The sequence below is a fragment of the Carassius carassius genome, chromosome 20, assembly GCF_963082965.1.
Source record: "Carassius carassius chromosome 20, fCarCar2.1, whole genome shotgun sequence".
In the NCBI taxonomy this organism is placed as follows: domain Eukaryota; kingdom Metazoa; phylum Chordata; class Actinopteri; order Cypriniformes; family Cyprinidae; genus Carassius; species Carassius carassius.
The window spans coordinates 28,955,694-28,981,026 of record NC_081774.1 but is presented as its reverse complement, the minus strand read 5'-3'; the positions used below and the strand labels follow the sequence as shown (position 1 = coordinate 28,981,026).

At 39.0% G+C, this 25,333-nt stretch overlaps 1 protein-coding gene across 3 annotated transcripts; it reads right to left on the bottom strand.

Moving 5' to 3' along the window:
- Positions 1–2,630: 2,630 nt before the first annotated feature.
- Positions 2,631–25,198, bottom strand: abi1b (abl-interactor 1b). Of its 3 annotated transcripts, none has more exons than XM_059502448.1 (11): positions 24,853–25,198; positions 20,029–20,196; positions 13,721–13,897; positions 11,305–11,319; positions 10,830–10,936; positions 10,511–10,651; positions 9,409–9,506; positions 8,943–9,152; positions 7,883–7,969; positions 3,560–3,745; positions 2,631–3,436 (listed from the first exon to the last, which is right to left on the bottom strand). In XM_059502448.1, the coding sequence occupies exons 1-11, from the start codon at positions 25,006–25,008 to the stop codon at positions 3,261–3,263; spliced, it is 1,521 nt and encodes a 506-aa protein (XP_059358431.1). In that variant the 5' UTR covers positions 25,009–25,198; the 3' UTR covers positions 2,631–3,260. The 3 variants fall into 3 exon arrangements, with proteins under 3 accessions (XP_059358431.1, XP_059358430.1, XP_059358432.1); XM_059502447.1 differs by having other exon boundaries at positions 8,943–9,155; positions 24,853–25,191; XM_059502449.1 differs by lacking the exon at positions 11,305–11,319 and having other exon boundaries at positions 8,943–9,155; positions 24,853–25,190.
- Between the last annotated feature and the right edge of the window lie 135 nt (positions 25,199–25,333).

Here is a 25,333-nt window from a genome sequence, read left to right as displayed (position 1 = left end):
AGCACACTACATACTGAATATAATGAGAGAACTTGGTGATATAAAAATATTTGTACTAATATATATATTTTTTCTTACATTTTTAAAGCTATAAACGCCCCTGTTTGGTCATTGAAATTATTGTATTGTAGTGTTTCATATTTATTTTCAGAATTTCTGTATAATAATGCATGCATTTTATTCCCAGAGCATGAGGCCAACAGATTTACATCCGCTGTTTTCACTTTCATATGGTAACAATAGATATTGTCCTCTCTCTTCAAAGAACTCATTACAGCCGAATGGACGTCTGTTTTACTCTTGCAGTTGCAGTAAATATATATATTTTTAATACAGATTGTTTTCTTTGCATGACTGCATGGTAAAAATAATACTGTATTATATTTGACCAGCTTTTTTTTGATAAATAGTTTAATTGAACAGTCCAGTGCAGTTTCAGTTTATTGCACTGAAAGGTAATTTACAAATTGTGTTTTGCAACACAAAGTATTCTGTTCCCTAAAACTCACTCTACTAAATTATATATTGTACTTTGATATTTTGTATTTTTTAATGTCTCAAATGAATTATTTTTACAAAACCTTAGGCTGCTTTATATTAGAAAATGTTAATTCTTGTAAAAGCTGTTGGCAGGCTCTTCGTTAATAAAAACAATGTCCTAATGATTCATCAAAATAAATACAACATTATAAAGCTTCCTTTCCATGTACATCAGAGTAAGATCCCTCTCAGCTATAAAACAGTTTTATTAGATATTCAGCCAAGCCTTAAGCTTGCACATGAGGTTTTGTTCATAAAACTGGCTCTTAGGAACACAAGCTATCATGAACTCATTTGAGTCTCTTTCTGAATCATATATAAGGAAGCTGCCTTTACAGTCCAGTGCATGCTTGTGTTGATGCACATATATGCCACTTCTAGTGTCACAAAATGAAGATTTGAGTATCTTTTCAGACCCACATCCCCCTCTGCTGTCCATTTAGATCAACAGATTCTGTAGAGGGACTTTTAGATGGAGAATTAAATGTTTTCTTTAATAGTGACAAAGAAAGTGTTTTCACCCAGATGGAATTTATACGTTTTAATAAGTTTATTAGTTTCTGATTTTTCTTTGTCTTTTATGCTTTAGCTTAGAATTTTTTTTCTTCTAATTTGTAAGTAAACTACCCAGCACTCATTGGAAAGTAATAGTAGATTCTTGACGGGACACCATTAGCACATTTCGGAGGAAAATCACCCCAAGTATAGGACTGTGGTATCCCCACCGAGTTGGTGTAGTAGAAATTCAGTTTAGTTTTATAATAAATAGATTATATTTGTATTGTACATTTCCATGACAGCGACTTTACTGACTAAATCCTGCCAGGTACAGTTGATTAAAAATATGCTGTGAACAACTATGTGTTGAATTAAAAATAAATTCAAATCAAATCCTTCCTTTTGTCATCTAGCATCTAAGCACATCTAAAACAGTATATTGCACAGGAGAGTGCTTTATTATAAAAAGAGACTGTACATAAAAAGAAAAACAGATTATATATACAAAACGATAATAGAGATTATATTATTTGCAGATCATCTGCAAAGGAACATTTAAATTACAGATCACAAGTTGCACATCATATGACAAGGCCTTGCGATGCTTGACATTAGTTGGTCATTGTTCAGACAGCTGTATGTGAGTTACATTCTCACAGATATTTCATTGGATTAAATAAATGAAAACTTATCTTCAACAGCAGTTTGAGACGCTTCTAAAAACCAGAAACCAGAATCATATTGATGTTTGTGCCATGCTAACAGTTATGAGCTCACATTCATCAGTACTATACACTAAACTTGATTATTTTTCCCCCATGAAATCTATGGATTATCATCTAAATTCAGCAAAACTTCTGAACTGGCCAAGACGGAAAGACAAATACAGCTTTGCATGGTCCCCCTACATGAAATATACAATGACAGAAACTGATTTCTGATACTTTATGTAACAAACTGGAATCTGTGGGCAATGCTAGTGCGCCAGTGTCACCCGCTCAGTGCAACATCATAAAGTTCACAATACTTCAGCAGTTTCAACAAAAACACTATCACAGACCAGCTTGGCACAGTTTATACTCGTAGTATATGGGTGAATCTCATGAACACATGTCTAGGTCACAAAAGAAAAAGAGTCGTTTTGCGTAAAGGACACAGAGCCTGTTTTTTTTCTTAGAATTCTCATTATTGATTATCATTACTGTAATAATTTTTTTTCTTAAATCAGCATAAATTAATGGCAGTACAAGAAAAATATTATAGCAATGAGAATGAGATTTTTTTTTTGCATTATAGTAGGAATTTTGGCGAAAATGTGCTTAAATGTCACAAAATGCTATAATGCAAAAAATATAGGCATCATTGTCTATTAGCAAAATATAATTCGTAATTATAATATTTTAATAATATTTTTTTTTTCTATTTTGGGGTGATATATATATATATATATATATGATCATGCTTTTGACAGGTTTATTAAGTTTAGTCTGATAAGCACAGGGTTGCCAGGTATTTGTAACAAAACCTGCTCAATTGCTAATCCAAACTAGCTTCATCGTGTTTTTAAGGATCCACAGGCATGTTATTGATGTCGCTTAAATCCGCGGGGATGAAAAACAACCCGCGGCAACAGTGTTAAAGAAGCTCAATTCCGCAGGAAAACCACGGACTTGGCAACACTGGATATGCAGGAGAATCGCTGCACATTACTGCATCGGTCTTTTCCCTCACCTTTCAGTCGTGAGGTAATATGATCAGTATGAGTAAACATAAGCTAAACCTGAATGCAAAACATAGCTAAAGATGTAATTGTCTTTTTTATATTGTTGCCTAATTATTTTTCCAGGAATGACATTCAAAGATTTCTTCCTCACGTTAGGGAAGAGCATGACAGTTTAGAAAAATAAAATAAAAATAAAAAACTAAATTAACTAGCCCTAGCTGACACTTGGCAAACACTATACGATGACAAAACACGCACAAAAACAAACACTAGGGCAAAGTCTCACTGCAATATATGTACAAAATATATGAGTCAACCTAACCAGAAAGCAGTGAGACTCGTTTCTTTTCATATTCTTCTGTCTCCTCAAACCTTCAGCACTGCAGATTCTTGGATACATTTGCGATTGGACGAAAACGAACATTAAGTCATATCCTAATGCACTTTGCAATGTTTGTAACTGATTGGCTGCATTGTACGCGGTCTCTGGAATGTAGCTTTAGTCAGCGTAGTGCATGATGGACTCGACGTAGTTGCCAGGAAACAGTCCTGTGACACCGTTACACACGCCCTCGAACCAGCCATCATCATTTTTCTTGATGATGTAGATGATGGCGCCCTCCATGAAGGACAGCTCATCATCTTTGTCCTTCGCGTAGTCATAGATGGCCACCACTGAAACGGAGCAGACACGGTTAGTATAGCATGGGTTAGAAATACTATCCATCCATCTATCCATCCATCCATCCATGAAGGTGTGAGAAAATGTCAGCTCAAAGGCAGAGGGCGCTCTCTTACCCTTCTCTAAGAAGGATTTTGGGGCCCAGTGAGGGTCTCCATCAGCATAGGGGTCATTGTAGTGCACCAGAGCTGCATCTTCTTCATCATAATCTGCAGGTGGAGGTGGAGGAGGCGGAGCTGCTTCCTCAAACAAGGGCGTGTCCTCAGGTAGCGGAGGAGGGGGGGGAGAGGGGCTGTCTGTTACTGGAGGACAAAGAAGGGGGGAAACCCTCACTATGACATCATCTATTCAGTTTTAATGTCAGATTTCTTCTCTTAATATTGAAGATGGCACAGTACGCATTACATTTAAAGTAATGCAATCAAAAATTCTGGGTAAAAGAAAATATTACAAAAACACTTTTTAAAAACGTTTTTAAATATTGTAACAAAACATACTTGGTTACTAACGTAACCTCGGTTCCCTGAAATATGGGAACGAGCACTGCGTCAAAGATGCTTATGGGAAAAACTATTTGTTTCTCCTCAACTGAAGCCTTATTCAATTACACAGTGAAACTGCACGGCCATTTGTTCGTGCAGTGTTATTAAAACAAACCAATGGCTCGGCAGCGGTGCTGCACGAACCTATGGCAGCGAAGCCCGCCAAAGCTCACCAAAATGGGCGGGGGATCTGGCTATATATTGCCCGCTTCGCCACAGGTATTCAGGTTACTTCGACTGAAGCAACGACTGAGTCGTGCAGCCTTTTAGCATGGCAAGGAACTGCTGTACTCGTTCCCGTATTTCAGGGAACCGAGGTTACGTTAGTAACCGAGTACGTTCCCTTTCAATACTTCACTCGTACTTTGTCGAAAGCGCTTATTGGAACCTAGATCACGTGTTTGTATCGCTTCAGTACCAAAGGGACCGAGTGCATACGAGCAGAGTTTGAGTCTTGGGCAAAGAATGGCCAAGAGCATGCGAATGAGGAACAAAAAGGTGACCTTTACACAGAAAGTACTCTAGCATGAAGTGCTGGGACGTCTAGATTATAAAATCTACCAAATGTGAACGGCGAGTTCCAACCAGCCGCCGCACAAATTTCTGCGATAGTCACACCACTAGACCATGCCCAGGATGAAGACACTGCTCTCGTCGAATGGGCTATTACTCCAATTGGGCTTTGCAGGCCCAAAGAAGAGTAGGCTAGCTGGATTGCACCCACAATCCCCTTTATAAAGCCTTTGCTTTGAGACCAGTAACCCTCTGGCGTGTTTTCCAAAGCATATAAAGAGCTGCTCTGATTGCCTTATCATGTGACGCCGCTATAGTCGCTACGTAGACCTTGAGCGTGGAGGGGGATCGTCCCTTCTCCAAGAGCTCTTGTAAAAATGACAGTATCACTGATACGTCACAGGAGGTTGGGTTTTCGCCATGGTCTGAGCACCATGTGGAGAACACAGACCATTTGGAGGCATTGTGTAGACTCAGGGAGTCCCGTGGGTTCCCGTCGAGCGACCAAAAATGCAGAGACCACATCTTTGGGTGCAGATGCCAAATCGCTCCGTCCACCTGAGAAAGGAGGTCCCGCCTCAGAGGAATGGACCATGGGGCCGCAGTCAGCATCTGTGACAGGTTGGCTATCCAGTGCTGATTTTCCCAGTGGGGCTACAAGAAGAACCCTGCATCTCTGGTCCCTGACCTGCCTGATTACTTGGGGAATCAGAGGAACCAGAGGAAAAGTGTAAAGAAGACGGTTGGGCCAGTCCTGGGACAACGCGTCCTCGATCTTGCAAAAATATGTTGGGCAATGAGAGTAGTCTTTTGAGGCGAAGAGGTCTATTTCCGCTTTGCCAAAGACGTTCCATAACTTCTGAACTGTCTGCGGGTGGAGCCTCCACTCCTCCTTGTTCAGTTTGCCCGGTAGATGCACTGCTCTCAGGGACCCCAAGTTGCTCTGGGTCCATTCCAGCAGTCGCGACGTTAGTCTGAAGAGATGCGTCGATGATGGACGCGTTCGGCAATGGACGGCAAAACACACGGGGCAGTTTGGGGGGTGGTCCGGCCGCAGCGAGACTTAGCCCCCTCCTTTTTCTTGCCTGTAGATCAGGATGACGGCGGTGGTTCTCTGACGAGGGGCTTGCTGGCGCCCCGGCAGAAACCATTCATCCAGACGGCTACGGGATGGTTCCTCTGGAGGAGACCATTCCAGACCCAGCTCATCCACTGCCCTGGAGAGAACGCGGATAAGTTAGGCGTCCATCCCGAGTTTCGTGCGGCTGGGTTCAGATAATGTCGAGGGGGCGGGGTCCGGCGAGCCCGACAGCTCCTTAGCATCTGAAGCAGCTAGAGACTTGCCGGCTCGCGGGAGGAAGAAAACGAGAGGACGCGAGGAGCGAGATTGCTCTCTGAAAAGAAAGCGATTTGCGAGCGCAGAGAGGCGAAATTCATGTTTTCGCAATGAGAACAGGAATTCCCCACGAGTGCCGGTCATCAGTGTGCAGAGGGGCTCTGCACGAGCTGCAATGACGAGACGGCATTTGAAACAACGGCGTAGAAAAGGCTCTTTTAGAGAAATTTGCTCTTTCAATCCCTCTCTCTCTTTGGCTCGCCGGATGGCCGCAGGGAAGCGATGTATCTGCAGCGGGGACCGGCAGTCGCGTTCCAGTGCGAGGCGTGTCAACGGCGAGCAGTTCAGCGGAGATCAGCGAAGCAATGTGACGTCACCGCTAAAGGAGAAGAAATCTGAATTCCTGTGGCGAAGCGGTCAATATATAGCCAGATCCCCTGCCCATTTTGGTGGGCTTCGCTGCCATAGGTTCATGCAGCACAGCTGCTGAGCCATTTGTTTGTTTTAATAACACTGCACAAACCAATGGCAGTGCAGTTTCACTGCGTGATTGAATAAGGCTTCAGTTCAGGAGAAAAAAGGAGTTTTTCCCCATTAGCGTCTTCGACGCAGTACGAGTGAAGTATTGAAAGGGAACTGTTTTTATGTGTATACTATAATTCCTTAACGGATCAATAAATAAAAAATAAAAATTCTGACCCAATGTTTTTTGTATAAATATACCCCAGCGACTTAAGACTGGTTTTGTGGTCCCGGGTCACATTTGTGCAATAGAAAATTATGATGTTTCCCTTAGGAAATACCACCAGTAAAAAGCTATATTATTAGATTTTATTACAGTTTAATTTCTATATATTAAAAATATCTATATTTTAATACATAATTAGAATGTTGTGGAAAAGTTCATTTATTTCAGTAATTCAACTCAAATTGTGAAACATTGTGTGCAAGGGCCAAATCCTGCTGGAAAATGAAATCAGCATCTTCAAAAAGCTGGTCAGCAGGAGGAAGCATAAAGTGCTCCAAAATTTCTTGGTAAACGGGTGCAGTGACTTTGGTTTTCAAAAAACACAATGGACCAACACCAGCAGATGACATTGCACCCCAAATCATCACAGACTGTGGAAACTTAACACTGGACTTCAAGCAACTTGGGGTATAAACTTCTCCACCCTCCTGGTGGACGTTGGTTTCCAAATGAAATACCAAACTTGCTCTCATCTGAAAAGAGGAATTTGAACCACTTGGCAACAGTTCTTCTCCTTAGCCCAGGTAAGACGCCTCTGACGTTGTCTGTGGTTCAGGAGTAGCTTAACAAGAGGACTATGACAACTGTAACCAAATTCCTTAACACGTCTGCGTGTGGTGGTCCATTCCTTGTGAAGTTCACTCAAATTCTTGAATAGATTTTGCTTGACAATCCTCATAAGGCTGCGGTTCTCTCGGTTGGTTTTGCATCTTTTTCTTCCACACCTTTTCCTTCCACTAAACTTTCTGTTAACATGCTTGGATACAGCACTCTGTGGACAGCTTCTTTGGCAACGAATGTTTATGGCTAACCCTCCTTGTGAAGGGTGTCAGTGATTGTCTTCTGGACAACTGTCAGATCAGCAGTCTTCCCCATGATTGTGTAGCCTAGTGAAACAAACTGAGAGACCATTTAAAGGCTAAGGAAACCTTTGCAGGTGTTTTGAGTTGATTAGCTGATTGGAATGTCATCATATTCTAATTTGTTGAGATTGGTAAATTAGTGGGTTTTTGTTAAATGTGAGCCAAAATCATTACAATTAAAAGAACCAAAGACCTTTTAGTCTTTAGTCTATGTGCATTTAATTTATTTAATACACGAGTTTCACAATTTGAGTTGAATTACTGAAATAATTGAACTTTTCCAAAACTTTCTAATTTATTGAAATGCACCTGTAAATAGAAATATTAAATATAACATTTCAGGTTCTAAGAAGAATTCAGAGAGTGCAGGCTGGAGGTAGATGAATGGAGACCATATTTGAAGGTCTAAGCACCATGCTTCTGTGTGCATTACTCACTGTTCTCCTGAACTCTGGCCACAAAGCCAGTGAGAGGAATCTGGGGTGTCAGCTGCACCAAGGGAGGAGGTGGTGGAGCGATAGACACTGGAGTCACACACACACCCACACACACACACATTCATACACATTCAGCCAGACAGACAGATGATAACAGGCAAAAAAACAAGCCCAAAGAGTTACACACAGGCAGATAAACAGACAGAAAGTAAAAGCCTTTGTGAGTTATTGTGATATGAAGACATGAAAAGCAGAAAAGCAGGCAGATCATCGGTTACTAGGTCTGCTAGAAACTAGTAACCTACTTTATTACAGAGAAATGATTGGTGCTGCTAGTGGCTAAGAAATTACACATTTGCGCTTGATATTTGTTATCTAATGCAATGACATTCAGTGCAAAATAAAGGTATAGTTCACTCAATAACTCAAATTTGTTGTTAATTTACTCATCCCCAGGCCATTCAATTTAATTGAATAACTTTTTTTTATTTTTTTTAGTAGAACAGTAAAGAAGATTTTTACCTGAAATTGTGATCCTTTGTGATTCATCCTTTGTGTTTTACTATGTCTAAAGTTAATAAACTACTCTTAATCAACTCACCTTTTTACATAAACCATGAGAAACAATAAAAATACATTTTATTCATTTCATCCAAACCAGACATCACTCTGGAAGGTTTGCATGAGGCTACAGATAATAATATTATAAATAATGTTCAGTTCTTGCACAAGCTAATAGTTTCGCTTAAGACCTCAATATATTGTCGGGAGTCACAGTATTAATTTTGTGTGGCCTGATATGCTTTTTTTTTTTGACTCTCAGTAGTTGCTGAATTGCATTTTATAAATTACCAAAAAAAACACTGTTTCAGCTAAAAATCTGCTTTATTGTTCTACTAAAGAAAAAAAACATCTACAACTTGGACGGCCTAAGGGTGAGTAAATGAATAGAAAGATTACATTTTTGAACTATCATTCATGATTGCATGAACCATTCATTTAGCTGTTCAAATAGTTTTTAGGATCACTAAATCTCTCCCTAACTTGGAACTGAACTCACTTGTGTTCTGGGGATATGTGGGACCCCCGTTCAGATGGGGTTGAGGCACAGAGAACTGGGAGGAGCCGGCAGGGGCACGCCGGTAGGTGCCGGTGGCTGACACCATAGAGGCAGAGGAAGAAGTGCTGGAGGAATTGTGTCTGGAAATCTGCCGGGAGATTGTTCCAAACTGAGACATCGGGATCGGGCCCAAACCTGGACCTTGAGGAACTACTGCAGACAGGACAGAGGAAAAGGACAGTCACAGTAGATTAGTACAAAAACATTGATGACTCAATCAGGGGTGGGAGGAATGACCAAAATAACCAGTTTCAAAACTAGCAATGGCCACTTGGGCTGGGCTGTATCCCCCCCCAAAAAATGTCCATATTGATTATCAATGTTATCGACATAAATTTTATCATCTTGATATGATGTTGATCATCGCCCAACGCTAATGACCACTGTGAAAAATGTGAGCGGTCACCTGGTGCCATACTGGGAGGGGAAGGTGTTGGCACAGCCAGAGGGATTCCCATACTATTACTGCTGTTCTCTCGACCGCCGCTGCCCCCACTACTGCCACTGAGACAAAGAAAGATAACAGAGTCACAAAGAGCTATGAAACCAACAAGCATGCATTGTCATAAATTCAGCCCACTATCAAAACCTTTTAGAAATTGAATCTGGAGAATAAATGTGATAAATCAAAGGTTTAGAAACAGTTAACTGTTATTTTCAACCTCAATCGCCTTCAGTTTTCCTCAGTGAGTATAACAAGCCCACTGGGAAAGCAATCACTGAGGTGAATCAAGTTTATGAGCTAAGAGAAGAAGACCTCCAGATTTATACTTCAATTTAAACAGTGCCATATAACTTCAAAAATCACTGATAAATAAGGCTAAGTGAATGCCATAACTTCACTGATCAGTTTTTTGAGAAAGGAAAAGGAAATAAAGATTATGAGAGTTATGAGAGATGTTCTGAAGTTGCATCAACATAAATCATTTTTAAAGGTTAGAAAACACACAAAAGCTGATTTCTGGGCCTTTATATCTCAAATTGAGACTATTTCTTGTAACTGTGATTTGACAATTACAAGCTTTAAAAAAATATCTGATGTGTGGCTGTTCTGATGGTGTTTTTACATTCTAGCTTTTGTAAAAGTCTAAAATTCAACTGGAGATTTTTGATTTCAGAATACACTAACATTTAAAAGTTTGGGGTTAGTGAGATTTTTTTTTTATTTGATTAAAAATACAGTAATATTTTTTTTTATGTAATTATTACTGTGATGCAAAACTGAATTTTCAGCAGCTGTTACTCCTTTAGTTTCACATGACATTAATCTAGGAAACATTTCTTACTTTTATCAATGCTACACAGTTGTGCTGCTGAATATTTTAAGGAAACCACATTACATTTTTAAGAGTCTATGATGAACAGAAAACTGAACTAAATCTAGTCACTTTCGATCAACTGAATGCATCCTGGCTGAATAAAGCATTCATTTTTGAACAGTAGTGTATATTCCAGTATGGCCAGCACGGTGTCCCATCAGAAGGCCTGTGAGGTGTCGTGAGCTGTACCTGTGCGTTCGAGGTCTCTGACTGAGTGAGGCAGTGCGTCCAGGGCTGTTCTGGCTGCCCAGGCGAGCCGGACTGGTCATGTAGTCATTAGGCACCACAGGAGGCTTGACTGGCTCCAGCGTCTTATACGGTGTGTTTCGTCTGAAAGAAAAAACAAACACACACATTTGTTACAGTGGAAACTACATACAAAAAATGATGACATTCAGATGCCAGACTCCTAATAGTATAAATAACAACCTTTTTTTTTTTTAGAAAACATTCAAATAATGCAGGTACACAAAAACAGCATTGGGAAAAGTGTAATATAGTGATTTACCCCAGGGTACCTCTCCCTGCCATGGGTGGGCTTGGGGGCTTCTGTGTGGGGGGGTTCGTCCTGGATAATGTTCCTCCACCTCCCCGAGCTGGCTGGTTATTCCCTTGCTGAAAGACATTCAACAGGGAAAACATTATGATGACAGCTTTTACAGTCATGACAATATCAGTTTATTCTAAATACTAATCAGTTTCAAACATACAGCATGATGTAAACTACAAAGAAATATTTATACTGAACAAAACAGTGATGGTTTTATGATGTGGCTGAATTTTACTAAGTCATTACACTCCTATAATGGTACAAGTTTTTCACAAATCAATAAAAAAGGTCTTCTCGTATTGAAACATGAAAATCCACTATAATGTTCATTACACAACACTGTACAAAAAAAGTTTGATGTTTGGGAATAAAGAACCAGTGGTCGTGATGCAGGGGCCAGAAAGCATTGTGGGTTGTGTAAGGCTGTACTTACCTTTGCTTTAAGCCACTAAGCGAAAGCATTAAGGAAGAGAGAAGATAAATCATGTTATTTAATCACTTTAACTTAATAAAAAAGTGAGAGAGGAGAAGGGAAACAAAAGACCTTTGAAGAAAGAACAAACAAACACTGATCTAATTAGACTGATACGAATCAAGACAGAGCAGAAAGTCAAAGCTGCTTGCACAAAACAACTGAATGATAATCGCATGAACGTCAGTCATAATTACCGTCTAATCAGGTTCATCTACAACAGAAAGCAGAATTATGAAATGTCTTTTCTAGCTTACAGTATTTATAATAAATAATTATACCGAATGCTCTTTATTATAACGCGATGTGACAATGTGACTTAGGGGAAGTCGTGGCCTAATGGTTAGAGAGTCGGACTCCCAATCGAAAGGTTGTGAGTTCGAGTCCCGGGCCGGCAGGAATTGTGGGTGGGGGGAGTGCATGTACAGTTCTCTCTCCACCTTCGATACCACGACTTAGGTGCCCTTGAGCAAGGCATCGAACCCCCAACTGCTCCCCGGGCGCCGCAGCATAAATGGCTGCCCACTGCTCCGGGTGTGTGCTCACAGTGTGTGTGTGTGTTCACTGCTCTGTGTGTGTGCATTTCGGATGGGTTAAATGCAGAGCACAAATTCTGAGTATGGGTCACCACACTTGGCTGAATGTCACGTCAATGGCATGCTTTTTGTCAAACAACTCACATGTGGATTTAATTGAACATTGTACAGATCATTTTAAAAGTAAAAAATATATAATCATAGCTGCACAGTAAATACTGTATGTAAACCATCTTTCAAAGCAAACTGCCTCAAATATGCATTTCACTGAATTGTTGGTATATTTGGCTTAAGCTTATATGAGTTAATATGCCATAACATTATGGAAAGATTTAATTTTACTCTCCCATACTCAAACATGTTGCTAACAATATATTATACCTTTTTTAGTAAGTCATTAATAAATATGATATAATGCTTAACAGTATTTGGTAATTGCTTTAGAGTCAATTACGAATATGTAAAAAAATATATACATTTATATTTAATGGATAAAAAATCTGACATTTATGACGGAAGTATTTACTAACATTTAAAAGCTTGGGGTTTTTGGAAGAAGTCTCTACGGCATTTGGTGAACATAAAAGTAACATTGTGATTGATATATATATATATATATAAAATTCTCTCTTTCTATACATCTATTTCTCTTATCTGTCTATCCAGACTTAGATACATACATACAGAATATATTTATTTATTTATGAGGTACAGTAGTTCATTCAGTACCATGGTATATATAGACAGTGCTTGCTTTATTACCTTTTAATTAGGTAAAAAATTTAAATAATTAAAAATTGTAATTTAAACGCCAAAATAAATTACTAGTATGTTCAGTAGCATATTAGATTTTGCTGTGGTAACATAATTGAAATTTTACTCGTACTATTATTGATTTTTTAAATTTTGGTATCAATCCGACATCCACCAATGTGATAATGGCAATATAAAGTTGTGTCTGATGGCGGAGGAGAGAGGAGCATGTCAATCACAGGTGACAGACACAGAGAGAGCATCATTTGATGAGTTAACTGTCCTAATTACAGAGCCAGTATGGGGGCAGCCTGCGGGCGTTTACTCCGCCGGGGGGGAAAGGCCAGCGCACATCAGCACCAAACTAATGAAGCCGTTAAAACAGGACTCGGGGTGAGCCCTCAAGATCTGCCTCAGTCATATGTACAGGGAATGAAGAGGCTGAACAGCTAGAGAATAATGTTGACAACACACCATCCACACCAATCATGGCTTCATCACATAAAAACCATAAAAGACACATAAAGGTCGAAGTAAAAAGGCAAAGACAGCTTTCTTAATTACATCTCATTTCAGATAGCGACAATCTAATGTGATAACATCGGTAAGAGGGTCCAGAGAGCAAAGTGATGTGATTATAACAGCTCAGAGCTGACACTGATGGACATGCATAATTTAATAACATGAATATAGTGAGGGAAACCCGAGAGGGGTCTACAAACACACACACACACACACTCACACAGTAGATCATGATGCATCATTTCCTTTTTCAGTTATCCAGTCATGACTCTAAACTGTCTGAATTACACTTAAAGGGACAGAGCACCCAAAAATGACAATTTTGTCATCGTTACCCTCATGTTGTTCCAAACTTGTATCGGTTTCATTCTTACTCTGAACACAAAAGAAAATATTTTGAAGAATGCTGGTAAGCAAATTATTGATGGTAGCCATTAAATTCAATGGCATGGAAAAAATACAATTGAAGTCAATGGCGAACTTAACAAACATTCTTCAATATACCTTCTTTATACTGATAGTAAGAATGATGCTTGTCTTGTGAACATCAGAAATGTCAAACTTACTTTAACACCGTGACCCACGTCATCCAGCAGGGTGTAATCTATGGGCTTCCTGATGTAGCGCACGGGCCGCTCCATGTTCCCGGGGGCGATGATTTTGTGGGTCCGAGATGTGTTTTTGTTGGTGGTGAGGATCCCGATCTCTCGTCTAGCAACTTTTTCTTTATGAATGTCTACAGTCTAAGTGAAAGAAATTTTGAATTGTAACTATTTCATATCCCAGCGTATATACTGCTTCAAATTATGTAAGAATGATGCGTGAATACTAATGAAACGTGATCTCATTAGTATTCGTAGGCATTTGCATGCATATATTTGGATGGGTACAGATAAATAAATTGAATTACATTTTTAATGAATCTCAGTATACATAATTACAGTAATACAAAAAATTCAGTATCTATTGACCTTAAAAGAGGATCGTTTAAATCTGTCCATATATAACATTATTTATATTTTAGAACATATCTAATTATTGATACATTTTAAATTTATTTATACTGTTCAAATATAGTAGGGGTCAGTAGTTTTTTTTTTTTTTTTTTTTTAAAGAAATTAGTACTTTTATTCAGCAAGGATGTGATAAATTAATTACAAGTGACAGAAGACATATTTATAATGATTTATAAAGACTTTTTTTTAAATAAATGCAGTTCAACTGAAGTTTCTGTTTGCCAACACTGATAATAATAATAACGTTTCTTTGAGCACCAAATCAGAATATTTCAGAATGATTTCCGAAGGATCATGTGACACTGACGACTGAAGCAATGGCAAAAAGTTTAATAATATTTCACAATATTAATGTTCTCAAATAAATCCAGCTTTGGTGAACATGAGATTTTTTTTTAAATATAATTTGTGAAAGTTTGTTTATTAGTAATAATAGATAATAAGGTAAATGTTTCTTTGTTTTGTGAACTTGCAAGGAATTTGAATTTTCGATGACTTCTCGGATAACTTTGATCCAGAATCCAATATTTTAGAACAAACAATTTCTCACTAGATCAAGTGTTATTGGCATTATCTTGGGATCTGAGACTTTGCCATTTTTGCCATAATTTGCCTGCCATTTGTGTCCATCTTCTTAGAGACAAGTGGTGAAAAACTAGTTCACAGGAGCCTTTTAACTTCAGAAGAAGGCCAATCATTAGATCTAGTTTCCATTAAGGCCCTGCAAATCTACTCTAGCACATAATGGGGAAACAGGATCTCTTATTACCCTTAATAAACACACTCCATCTCCCACTTTGGATGAAAGAATTCACTCCTACATTGTGTTCAAACGGTGATGCATGTACAGAGCAGACTAAAAGTGTCTTAAGTTGTTCTTTACAAATCACGGCTTGCAGTAAAACTAAGCTTACGTTAGACAGGACTGAGCTCAGGCTCAGTTTTAAAGTAAGGACTTAGAATAAGGTCTCACAGAACAAGACATTAATATGCATATAAATGTTTTACAGTCTATACACAGTATTACGTCAATTACTTAAGAGTTGTCCCTTACTTTACTTTTTCAAGAGAAAAAGTCATTAAATTACAGTAACTAATTACACCAAAGACTGCTCCTCTCACACACTTATATGACAAAATAGCATGGTCGAAATGGCACTCAATGGCAGATAAATTAGGAAGGAAAATGTTTATTGAAAGTTGTCGATAATTTTAGGTTTTGCTATAAGTAAGAGTAGATATTTCTCAGAAAGCATCAGTAAAGATCCAAATGGTTGTCTTAAGTGAAAACTAGTTGGTTAGCAAAGAGCCTGATTTGAATTTAAGATATATTTAAGAAGTCATTTAAGCGACAATGTTAATTTCAATTAGTAGCAGCTCTGATTTCAGGCAGAATTACTACAACAAGATCGTGTTCCTTACTGTGGTCACAAATTAGTTGTGTCTTTGTAAAAATATATATTTTTTAAATACTAATATCATGGAAAGGCTTTTGGTCATTTACCTACCTAGAAGTAATTTAAACAGGGAGCTGCCAGAAGGTTAACATGCAACGATTTAATAAAATTGACATTATTGTCATTTGTTATTGTTATTTTTTATATTTATTTTACCATTTTTTGTTTAAATTTTATTTGAATTTTAACTGAATGAACAAATGAATAAAGGCCAACTGAATTTTATAATAGTTTTTAACTTTGGATTTTTACAATAAACAGTGTGTAAAATTGGAGAATCATGTTCAATCCAGTATATTGTACGTTGCCATTTTTGTCTCTTTGTTTTAAAAGCACAATATGTAAGATTTTTGTAATAAAATATCCAAAAACCACTTGCAGTTGTGTACCTACGTTATCCCAAAAGCTCCCAAGGATTTGTTAATCCAGTGAAATTCCCATTTTAAATAATGACTCGTCCCTGGTCACGGTCACCTATCAATGATGTAATATCCGCGTTATCCTCGGTTTCCGGAAAAAAAATGCTGCTGTACAGTTAAACTAAATCCATTAAGCTGTCGCGAATACAATAAAAATGTAATTAAGTGTCGGCTGCCACATTAAATTTAGATTTGTTCAATGTTAGACCATGATTGTTTTTCCACGTTTTTACATTGTTACGCATTGTAACCGATCCTACGTTTGTATGATTGGTTATAATGCGTAACAATGTAAAAATGAGTCTGTTGAGCTTATGGCCAATCAGAGGCGTTCAGATGAGTTTTCTGTTGCACTCTCGCAAATTCTCTCATCATAAACAACAAATTGCTGATGTACGTATGATGTAAGAGATTAATTCATCAAACAGCTTTACTGATTATGAGGGGAGTTTTTTGAGAGTGCTTAAACTCTGACTGGAGTCAGTCATTATATTATTTGAACCTATAAATTAGGGATGGGCGTTTTCCGCAAATATCACATTCGAATATTTGAGCTCACAAAAAACGAATATTCGAATATTCGTTTATTTAAATTAAGTTTATTAAGACAGACGTTATTTTCAGCAACATTTATTGCTTATTATACACAATAAGCTTGAACATTACGCTAAATTGTGTTTTGTAGCTGAAAACCTTTAACAGTGTGTGCAAACAAACAAAAAAGTACAGATTAAAAGCAAAAAAAAACAAACAAAAAAAAGTGAACAAAGAAAAAAACGTAAATAAAGCAGCCTGCAGCAATTAGGCTATTGTACAGAACTTAGCCTACATTTAACTTGGAAACTTTTAAACTGTCTGCAAATCTTTTTTGCTTTTTTTTCCTATTGTTTTACATGTTCTTGTTAAGAAACACAGGCATGTCAACATGATCAGGGGAAAGTCGGCTCGTTAGTCTGTTAACAATAAGGGCGGCCGCGGAGAAAATACGCTCTGACGGCACAGACGTTGCCGGGACACACAAATAACGGTGTGCTAAGAGACTAAGTTTTGTGAAGCGATTCGTGTTTTCGTTTCACCACTGAATGGGATCCTCATCTGGTGGAATACATGGCTCCAGCAAGAACTGTTCCCACTCGTCTTGGATGGACTCTCTGTAATCATCGCTGAAGAACTGGCTCAACCTTTTCTGATGAGTGGGCGTTGTCGGATCCTCTTCATCGTTGGTGGTGACGGCTGTATCCGTGCTACTCTGTTAATAAAAATGCTCTGATAATGTTCAAAATAAGCCCTATTTATTTTGGCACGATGTGTCGTTTAAGCATCGATATCGCGATGTACGAATCCACGATAGTCACATCGCAGGATGTGCGATGTAGGCTGTCGTAGTTGATCCGTTATTCATTAACTGTACGGGCCAGCTGCTCCCCTGCCCTTGACGAATGTGATTCGCGGATTAATTGCACAGCTTAACCATCATAGAGTGAAAGTTTATAATTGACAGGACTGAAAACCACATGCAAGTTTAACAGGGCAGAGAGAGAGGGAGCTCGAGAGAGACAGAGAGAGAGAAAGAGCGCGAGAGAGACAGAGAGAGAGAAAGAGCGCGAGAGAGACAGAGAGTGAGAGAGAGCGCGCGAGAGAGACAGAGAGAGAGCGCGCGCGAGAGAGACAGAGAGAGAGCGCGCGCGAGAGAGACAGAGAGAGAGCGCGCGCGAGAGAGACAGAGAGAGAGAGCGCGCGAGAGAGACAGAGAGAGAGAGCGCGCGAGAGAGACAGAGAGAGAGCGCGCGCGAGAGAGACAGAGAGAGAGCGCGCGCGAGAGAGAGAGAGCGCGCGAGAGAGACAGAGAGAGAGCGCGCGCGAGAGAGACAGAGACAGAGAGAGAGCGCGCGCGAGAGAGACAGAGAGAGAGAGAGCGCGTGCGAGAGAGACAGAGAGAGAGAGAGCGCGCGCGAGAGACAGAGAGAGAGAGAGCGCGCGAGAGAGACAGAGAGAGAGAGAGCGCGCGAGAGAGACAGAGAGAGAGAGAGCGCGCGAGAGAGACAGAGAGAGAGAGCGCGCGCGAGAGAGACAGAGAGAGAGAGAGCACGCGCGAGAGAGACAGAGAGAGAGAGAGCGCGCGCGAGAGAGACAGAGAGAGAGAGAGCGCGCGCGAGAGAGACAGAGAGAGAGAGAGCGCGCGAGAGAGACAGAGAGAGAGAGAGCGCGCGAGAGAGACAGAGAGAGAGAGAGCGCGCGAGAGAGACAGAGAGAGAGAGAGCGCGCGAGAGACAGAGAGAGAGAGAGCGCGCGAGAGAGACAGAGAGAGAGAGCGCGCGAGAGAGACAGAGAGAGAGAGCGCGCGAGAGAGACAGAGAGAGAGAGCGCGCGAGAGAGACAGAGAGAGAGCGCGCGCGAGAGAGACAGAGAGAGAGCGCGCGCGAGAGAGACAGAGAGAGAGCGCGCGCGAGAGAGACAGAGAGAGAGCGCGCGCGAGAGAGACAGAGAGAGAGCGCGCGCGCGAGAGAGACAGAGAGAGAGAGCGCGCGAGAGAGACAGAGAGAGAGCGCGCGCGAGAGAGACAGAGAGAGAGAGAGAGAGCGCGCGAGAGAGACAGAGAGAGAGAGAGAGCGCGCGCGAGAGAGACAGAGAGAGAGAGAGCACGCGAGAGAGAGACAGAGAGAGAGAGAGAGCGCGCGAGAGAGAGACAGAGAGAGAGAGAGCGCGCGCGAGAAAGACAGACAGAGTACATTAGAAGTACCATCAATGTTTATAGAAATGTATATGGATTTATTTTGCATGTAATTTTTTTTCTTATGAATATATATGTATTTTTGTTTTGTTTGTTTCTATTCTGCTATGTACAATGCTTTGGCAATATGTACCTTTGTATGTCATGCCAATAAAGCAATATGAATTGAATTGAGAGAGAGAGAGAGAGAGAGAGAGAGAGAGAGAGAGAGAGAGAGAGAGAGAGAGAGAGAGAGAGAGAGAGAGACCGAGCCGTTTTCAAACAACACGAGCGCTGTCTTGCTCTCTCTCCCTCGCGCATATTAATCAATTGACACGATGGTGTCGATGTTTAAATCATTTAAAATGAGAATGTAAGTGTGCTCACCCCATTTTTGTTTGTAAGAAAAAATATCGCAATATATATCGCAGAAAAATAAAATATCGCAATGTCATTTTTTCCCCATATATCGTGCAGCTCTAGTTCAAAACGTTTTTTTTTTCATGTTTTCGTCGAGGAACCTGAGATGTTTGTGCCGAGGGTCTAGGGCAGACACGAGAAGAAGACTTTTCCCTGCATTCTTCAAGTTAGCTGTGTTTATTCGTTGGTTGAGAGATGCCAATATGTTCTTGAATTCGTTCTTTTTCTGTGATTCTCCACGGCATATTTGAAGCACTGTGAAAGCTCTTATTCATTAATTAATTATTTTTTTGCTTACAGACATCTTCAAATATGCGGTAGAGAATCACAGAAAGTGACCAAATTAGGTTTTATTGTGGATTTTTTTTTTTTACGGCAAGCAAAAAATAGCGAAATTCAAATATCATTTTTATTTATCGAATAATTACAGCAGAACAAATATTCGAATGTTCGACTATCCGTGCACACCCCTACTATAAATGTTCTTTATTCATTGTTTGAATAACTGAGAAAGGTACATACAGGTAATTAAAAAGAAATCATTCATTACCTCATCCGTGAATTCCATACATCTCTGGATGGTGACAACAACATCTCCCATCGTTCCACTCTCCTTCATAGCGTCATCAAGCTTCGCCTTTGCTATTGTTTTGAAAATGCTACATCTAGCGGCAAAAACTTACATATTGTGCCTTTAAGTTCTGGATTTTGTAACAGTAAAAGAACAATTTCAGCTTAAACCTGGATTCTAAATTTTTCCTGGTGTTAAAAGTAGTGAGAAGATAACTGATGTTTTTTGGGGTAAAGAACACCTGGTTGTGTGTTGTTGGTGTTGTGGTGCCCAGGGCTGACCTGAGAGATGTGGTTGATGGAGGACTCCATCCTGCGCAGCTGTGAAGCCTGAATATCCAACAGCTGCAGCACATTGTTGGCTAAGGCATTGATCTGATAGGCCACGCTCGCCAGGGACTGGGTGGTGTAGGCTTTGGTCTCCTCAAGGGCTTTCCTCTTGTCTTGTGCCTAAGCACAGAACACAAAATAATTGATCCCAAGTTTTAAAGACATAGTTTGCACAAAAAGGAAAATACTGTCATCTGTTATTCGTCCTCATGTCATCCCAAATCGGTTTGATTTTCTTTCTTTTGCTGAACACAAAAGTCTTTTGAAGAATGTTGTTAACCAAACCGTTTTGGTGATCATTGAATTCCACTGTATGGACAAGAAAAACTGAGATATTTCTCAAATTATATTTCTTATGTTCCACAAAAAAAAATATTCGCTTTCTAAGTTGCTTTTGAAAAATAGTTTCAACCCTATCATCCACAAGAAATAATTTCCCAAATTAAAAGCTGTTGTGCCTCTGTGAATGATGATGTAAAAGCATTCTGGAATTCCTACTGTACTCCAGAGGAAATATTACATCTGATCAGACGGTCATGTAGAAAAAGACATGGGCTTTCCAATGAAAGGCCAGGGATTCTCAGAGCGACAACAAGAACATACTAGATAAAGGTTCTGCAGGATTATCCATTATAAGTGTACTACTGTTCAAAGGTTTTGGGTTAATATGATCTTTTTCTAAAAAATATGAATACTTTTATTCAGCAAGGATGAATTCTTTAGAAGTGACAGTAAAGTCATTTATAAAGTAACAAAAGATTTTAAATTAAAATAAATGCTGTTCTTTTGAACTTCCAATTCAATCAAAGAATCCTGAAGACATGTACCATGGGCTCCACAAAATGATCAAGTAGTACAACTGTTAGCACAACATTAATAACAATAAGTTAATCAGCACATTAGAATGATTTCTGAGTAATGATGCTTAAACTTCAGCTTTGCATCACAAGGAATAGATTATATATATTTTTTAAATAGAAAAATAGAAAAGGTATTTTAGATTATAATAATATTCTGCAATATTTTTACAGCATTTCTTCATTTTAATATGCTTTTTTTATTATTATAAATATAAACTTGGGGAGCATAAAATACTTTTCAAAAAAAAAAAAACCATACGGTAATATATACTGTAAGTTGTTTAAATAAACACATCTACTATTTTAAAATAATGTTCACTAAAATCTGGATGATAGCATGGATTCAATTTTAAAGGATGACGTAAATTCGATATACTGTAAAACAATATACTGATTTGAGAAGAAATAAGAAAGTGACTTCAGTGTGACTTCAGTGACAGATATGAGACAGGTGGTTTAGACAAAAACATTTGACCACAGAATGCTGTGAATGACCAATAAGATATATTTCATACAGTCATGTAATAAAGCAGGAAATTCTAATGTGACAAATGATCCTAAATAAATCTGATGAAACCAGCAGGCAATGAAAACCCACAGTTAAACAGTCTTCAGACAAGAGCATGATGCAACTCAGATACCATTTCAGCGATAATCAATTTCTTATTGTTGCTGAAATTCAAAACATTTCACATTTCAAACAATTTCCCGTTCCATCAGAGACTTAGCCTCACAGACATGAGCAAACATTAAAACTAAACACAAATGGACTTCTCATTGTGTTTTACATGATTTTAGCACATTTCTATGTGGTTGCTTGTTGCTTCAAAGTCACAAACAAGCCCACTTCTGTTCCCTAAACATTGTTCACTTCACTCCTTTAATGTAAATATATAGGTTCGTTCATTTCCCTAACCTCAAATATGAGCAATAGTAAGCAGCACTTTGCTGCATGATTTGCTTGCATCTACCAATAATACCAATATATATATGTAAAGGAATTAGCTTTGGCATACTGATAGTGACCATGTCAGAATGCTGTGACATGAATACAACAGCTGATGAGAATACATGAAGCCCATAGAGCTGACTCTAGTCTTATATTGTTAACAATTAGCCTGCCCCAGCTGTTCCTTCACGTCAGCTGTTCTCAGACCATGTGTCTGTCACCACGGGGGAAACGCAGATGAATGGACACATCAATGTCCTGGCTGTGATGATGTCCTACTAGACTGCTGCCCAACAGATCTAAGACATTTAATGACATCTCATTTAGACCGTGTAAAGCAATAGGTTTTAATAATTAATAACGTGAGCATTTATCAGGTACTGCTGGGATTTCACTTATGTCCAAAATGTCATAACGATCCTTTATTCCTATTCATATTTACAAATGTACACTGATATGTGAACGTTTGGGGTTTGTGTATGGTTTATTTTATTCTCACCAAGACTGCATTTATTTTATTATAATATAGGCTAGTGATACCAGTACTACTTTGAAAAAAATAGTACATAAAAAAGTGTCACAGTGTCAGTGTCACATGATTCTTCAGAAATCAATCTAATATGAGCATCAATTCTTTTCAAAAGAAAAATGCCATAGATTTTGAACAGTGTACAAATTCTTTGTCATACCCAAATTAACACATTACTAAACTATGATTCACTCTTCATGACACATTCTAGAATTCATTCAAAAATGGTTTTAATACTGCTTCGGACCAGAACGATACCCAGCAAAACCACAAGAGAAACATCTTTGAATCATTTAGTCCTCTCATGAGTCCTCTGTGAATATCTGAGAACATTAGCATCATTGCTAAATCATCTCACATGAGGGTTAAAAAAACAGTAAATATGCAAAACATAGCATTAGATTCCCAACATTCTTGCATCTTTCTAGATGAATTATTAAAAAGTGTTTTTATTAGTCAGAATATACCAGTGTATTAGAACCATACTGTGATATTGTACAAATGTCAAAAAGGAGGCAAATACTATACTCACATTGAGGTTGTAACTTAAAATCTAAGATTTGCACACTTTGGAGCACAGAAGACTGGAAAACTCTCGACTGTTGTCACGGTTTTCATATCACAAGGCAATAATAATGAGCTTTCAACAGATGCTCATAAATCTCATCTGCTTTTTATATTCATTTTCCTACATTGTTTCAAAAACTGAAGTGTAATTTTTTTTTATGCATGTCCCAACTTGTATATAGGATTTGCAACTGTCAGAGAACTCAATTAAATTGTTATCTTATATTAATTTTGTATAATGTGTATAGTTAGGGAAAAAAATTATGTAAATGATATATCATTTAAGGCCCTTGAATCAAATCAAATTGTAATAGTATCGCATCATGGTCTATAAGGTATTGTATCGGCAAATATTATATATTGCTGGCTAAGAGAATTGATGTCAGATCATATCATGAGGAAATGTTAAATTTACACCCCTTTCATTAAACACATTTTATCAGCAAAGAAAGAAATATCATTATACATTTCCAAATAGATCCAAAGCCTTCCCCAAAACAAAGCAGCGTTTATCATTTTGACAAAAAGTAGGGACAGTGCTGTGAAAAAGAACAACTGTACATAAATAAGTAAATAAACAAACCTCTTCCTCATACATTTATATTGCTTTTCCTAAGTTCAATAAATTTGAATCTATATGAAGTATTGACTTATGGTCTGAAGACAGCTGGCTTTGTGGGTAACGAGAGATAAACAAAACCCAGACTATGAGATGAAGAACAGATCAGAAATTTTACCAAGATGAATGCTATTTTCTTCAGACCTGATATCAGGTGAAGCGTGTGTCTGTGTCTAAGCTGTGCCAGTCCAGCTGAGGGTTGAGTTTAACTAAACAACCGATCTTCATCAACCTAAATGTCCCTTTGGTGATTCATGAACCTGTGAAGGGAATGATCAGCTCATCATGACAGCAGAATGTCACACACAGGCTTTCATAAAACAATACACATGCATCACAACAAAAGATTCATATATTAAATGGACTTCTAGGATTATCGTTTTCTTTAAAAGAATATACTGCAACATTTGGACATCTTAAGCAATGCTTTCTCACAGTGTGTGAGTGAAAGGGCTCGAGTGAGACACACACACACACACACACACACACACACATTAACACTCAGGTGTGTGTCAGCAATAACTCATTCACACCAACACCGACACACCGCGTCTGGGCGTCTCGCAATTCTACCTCACTGGCAGTACACATTTGCAAAACACACACACACACACACACACACACACACACACATCATTCACTGCAGTGGTGATGAAATGCATTTATCCAAAACGTGGATGAAGTTCAACAGCGTTTAGAGGTTGAAATGAATATCTAATATCTGGCCTTTATCACATTTATGTCACCCAAGAGGCACGACTTCTGGACCTCAAAAGAAAAAGAAGAATCCCGCGGACAAATGCAACAGTGTAACATCCAGAGCATGACGTATTAGTTCGAAAAATGACGTATTGGCTTCAAACACGTTTGCAGTCGCTACATTGACGCTGCTTGACCTGCATTATGCGATTAGATATCGTGAAACTAGACTGGATATCTATCGATATAATGACCATTAGGCTATTATTTCTGTTTTGTTTAAAGAACTGTCTCCATCCATCGCAGAGAAAGCGGCTCGTCTCTGACACACCCTCTGAAAGTGAATTCGTGCATTGTGTGCATCAGCCTTAAACAACGCTAATATCGTCCAGATATAAACGCTCAGCATTCATATTCAAGAAGATATCACGCCTCGATGAGCGTTTTGATCAGGATCCTCTGTAACGCTACATATGCAGTACTCGCATTTCAATCACATCCTCACTGATTCAGACAATACATGGAAGGGGAAGGTAATTTCTTCGAACCATACCTGCACATAATTGTTCTCGCAATATTCCGCGACCCTTGAAAGGTTTTGGTAGCTCTCCACAAGGGCTCTTTTTCCAGCCGGGATTTCTTCCTCTAACAACATTTGTAGCTCTGCCATCTTACATCCCTCTGCATTACTCTTCTCCCCCTCTTTCATTGAAACCAGCGGAGCTTCACTCTCCGACAGGAGGTCCCTCGCCTGGCATTATGGGATTCCCGTTGGCTCCTCTTTTTTCAGCAGGGTGACGATTCTCCACGCAGCGCTTTACGCACTGGGTTGTGATTGGCTGCTCGGCTCTGAGAATTCGTTATTGGCCAATGGGAGAGGAGTGCGATTTGCTCAGCGGTGAGAAATACCGCGATTTTCTACAACAGCATTCTGACCAGACTGTGATATTCGACAAGCTGCAAAGTTGCACTAAGGGATGTATTATGACTTTTTGTACACTTTTTGTGTTTAGTTTTTTACACATTAAGAATGT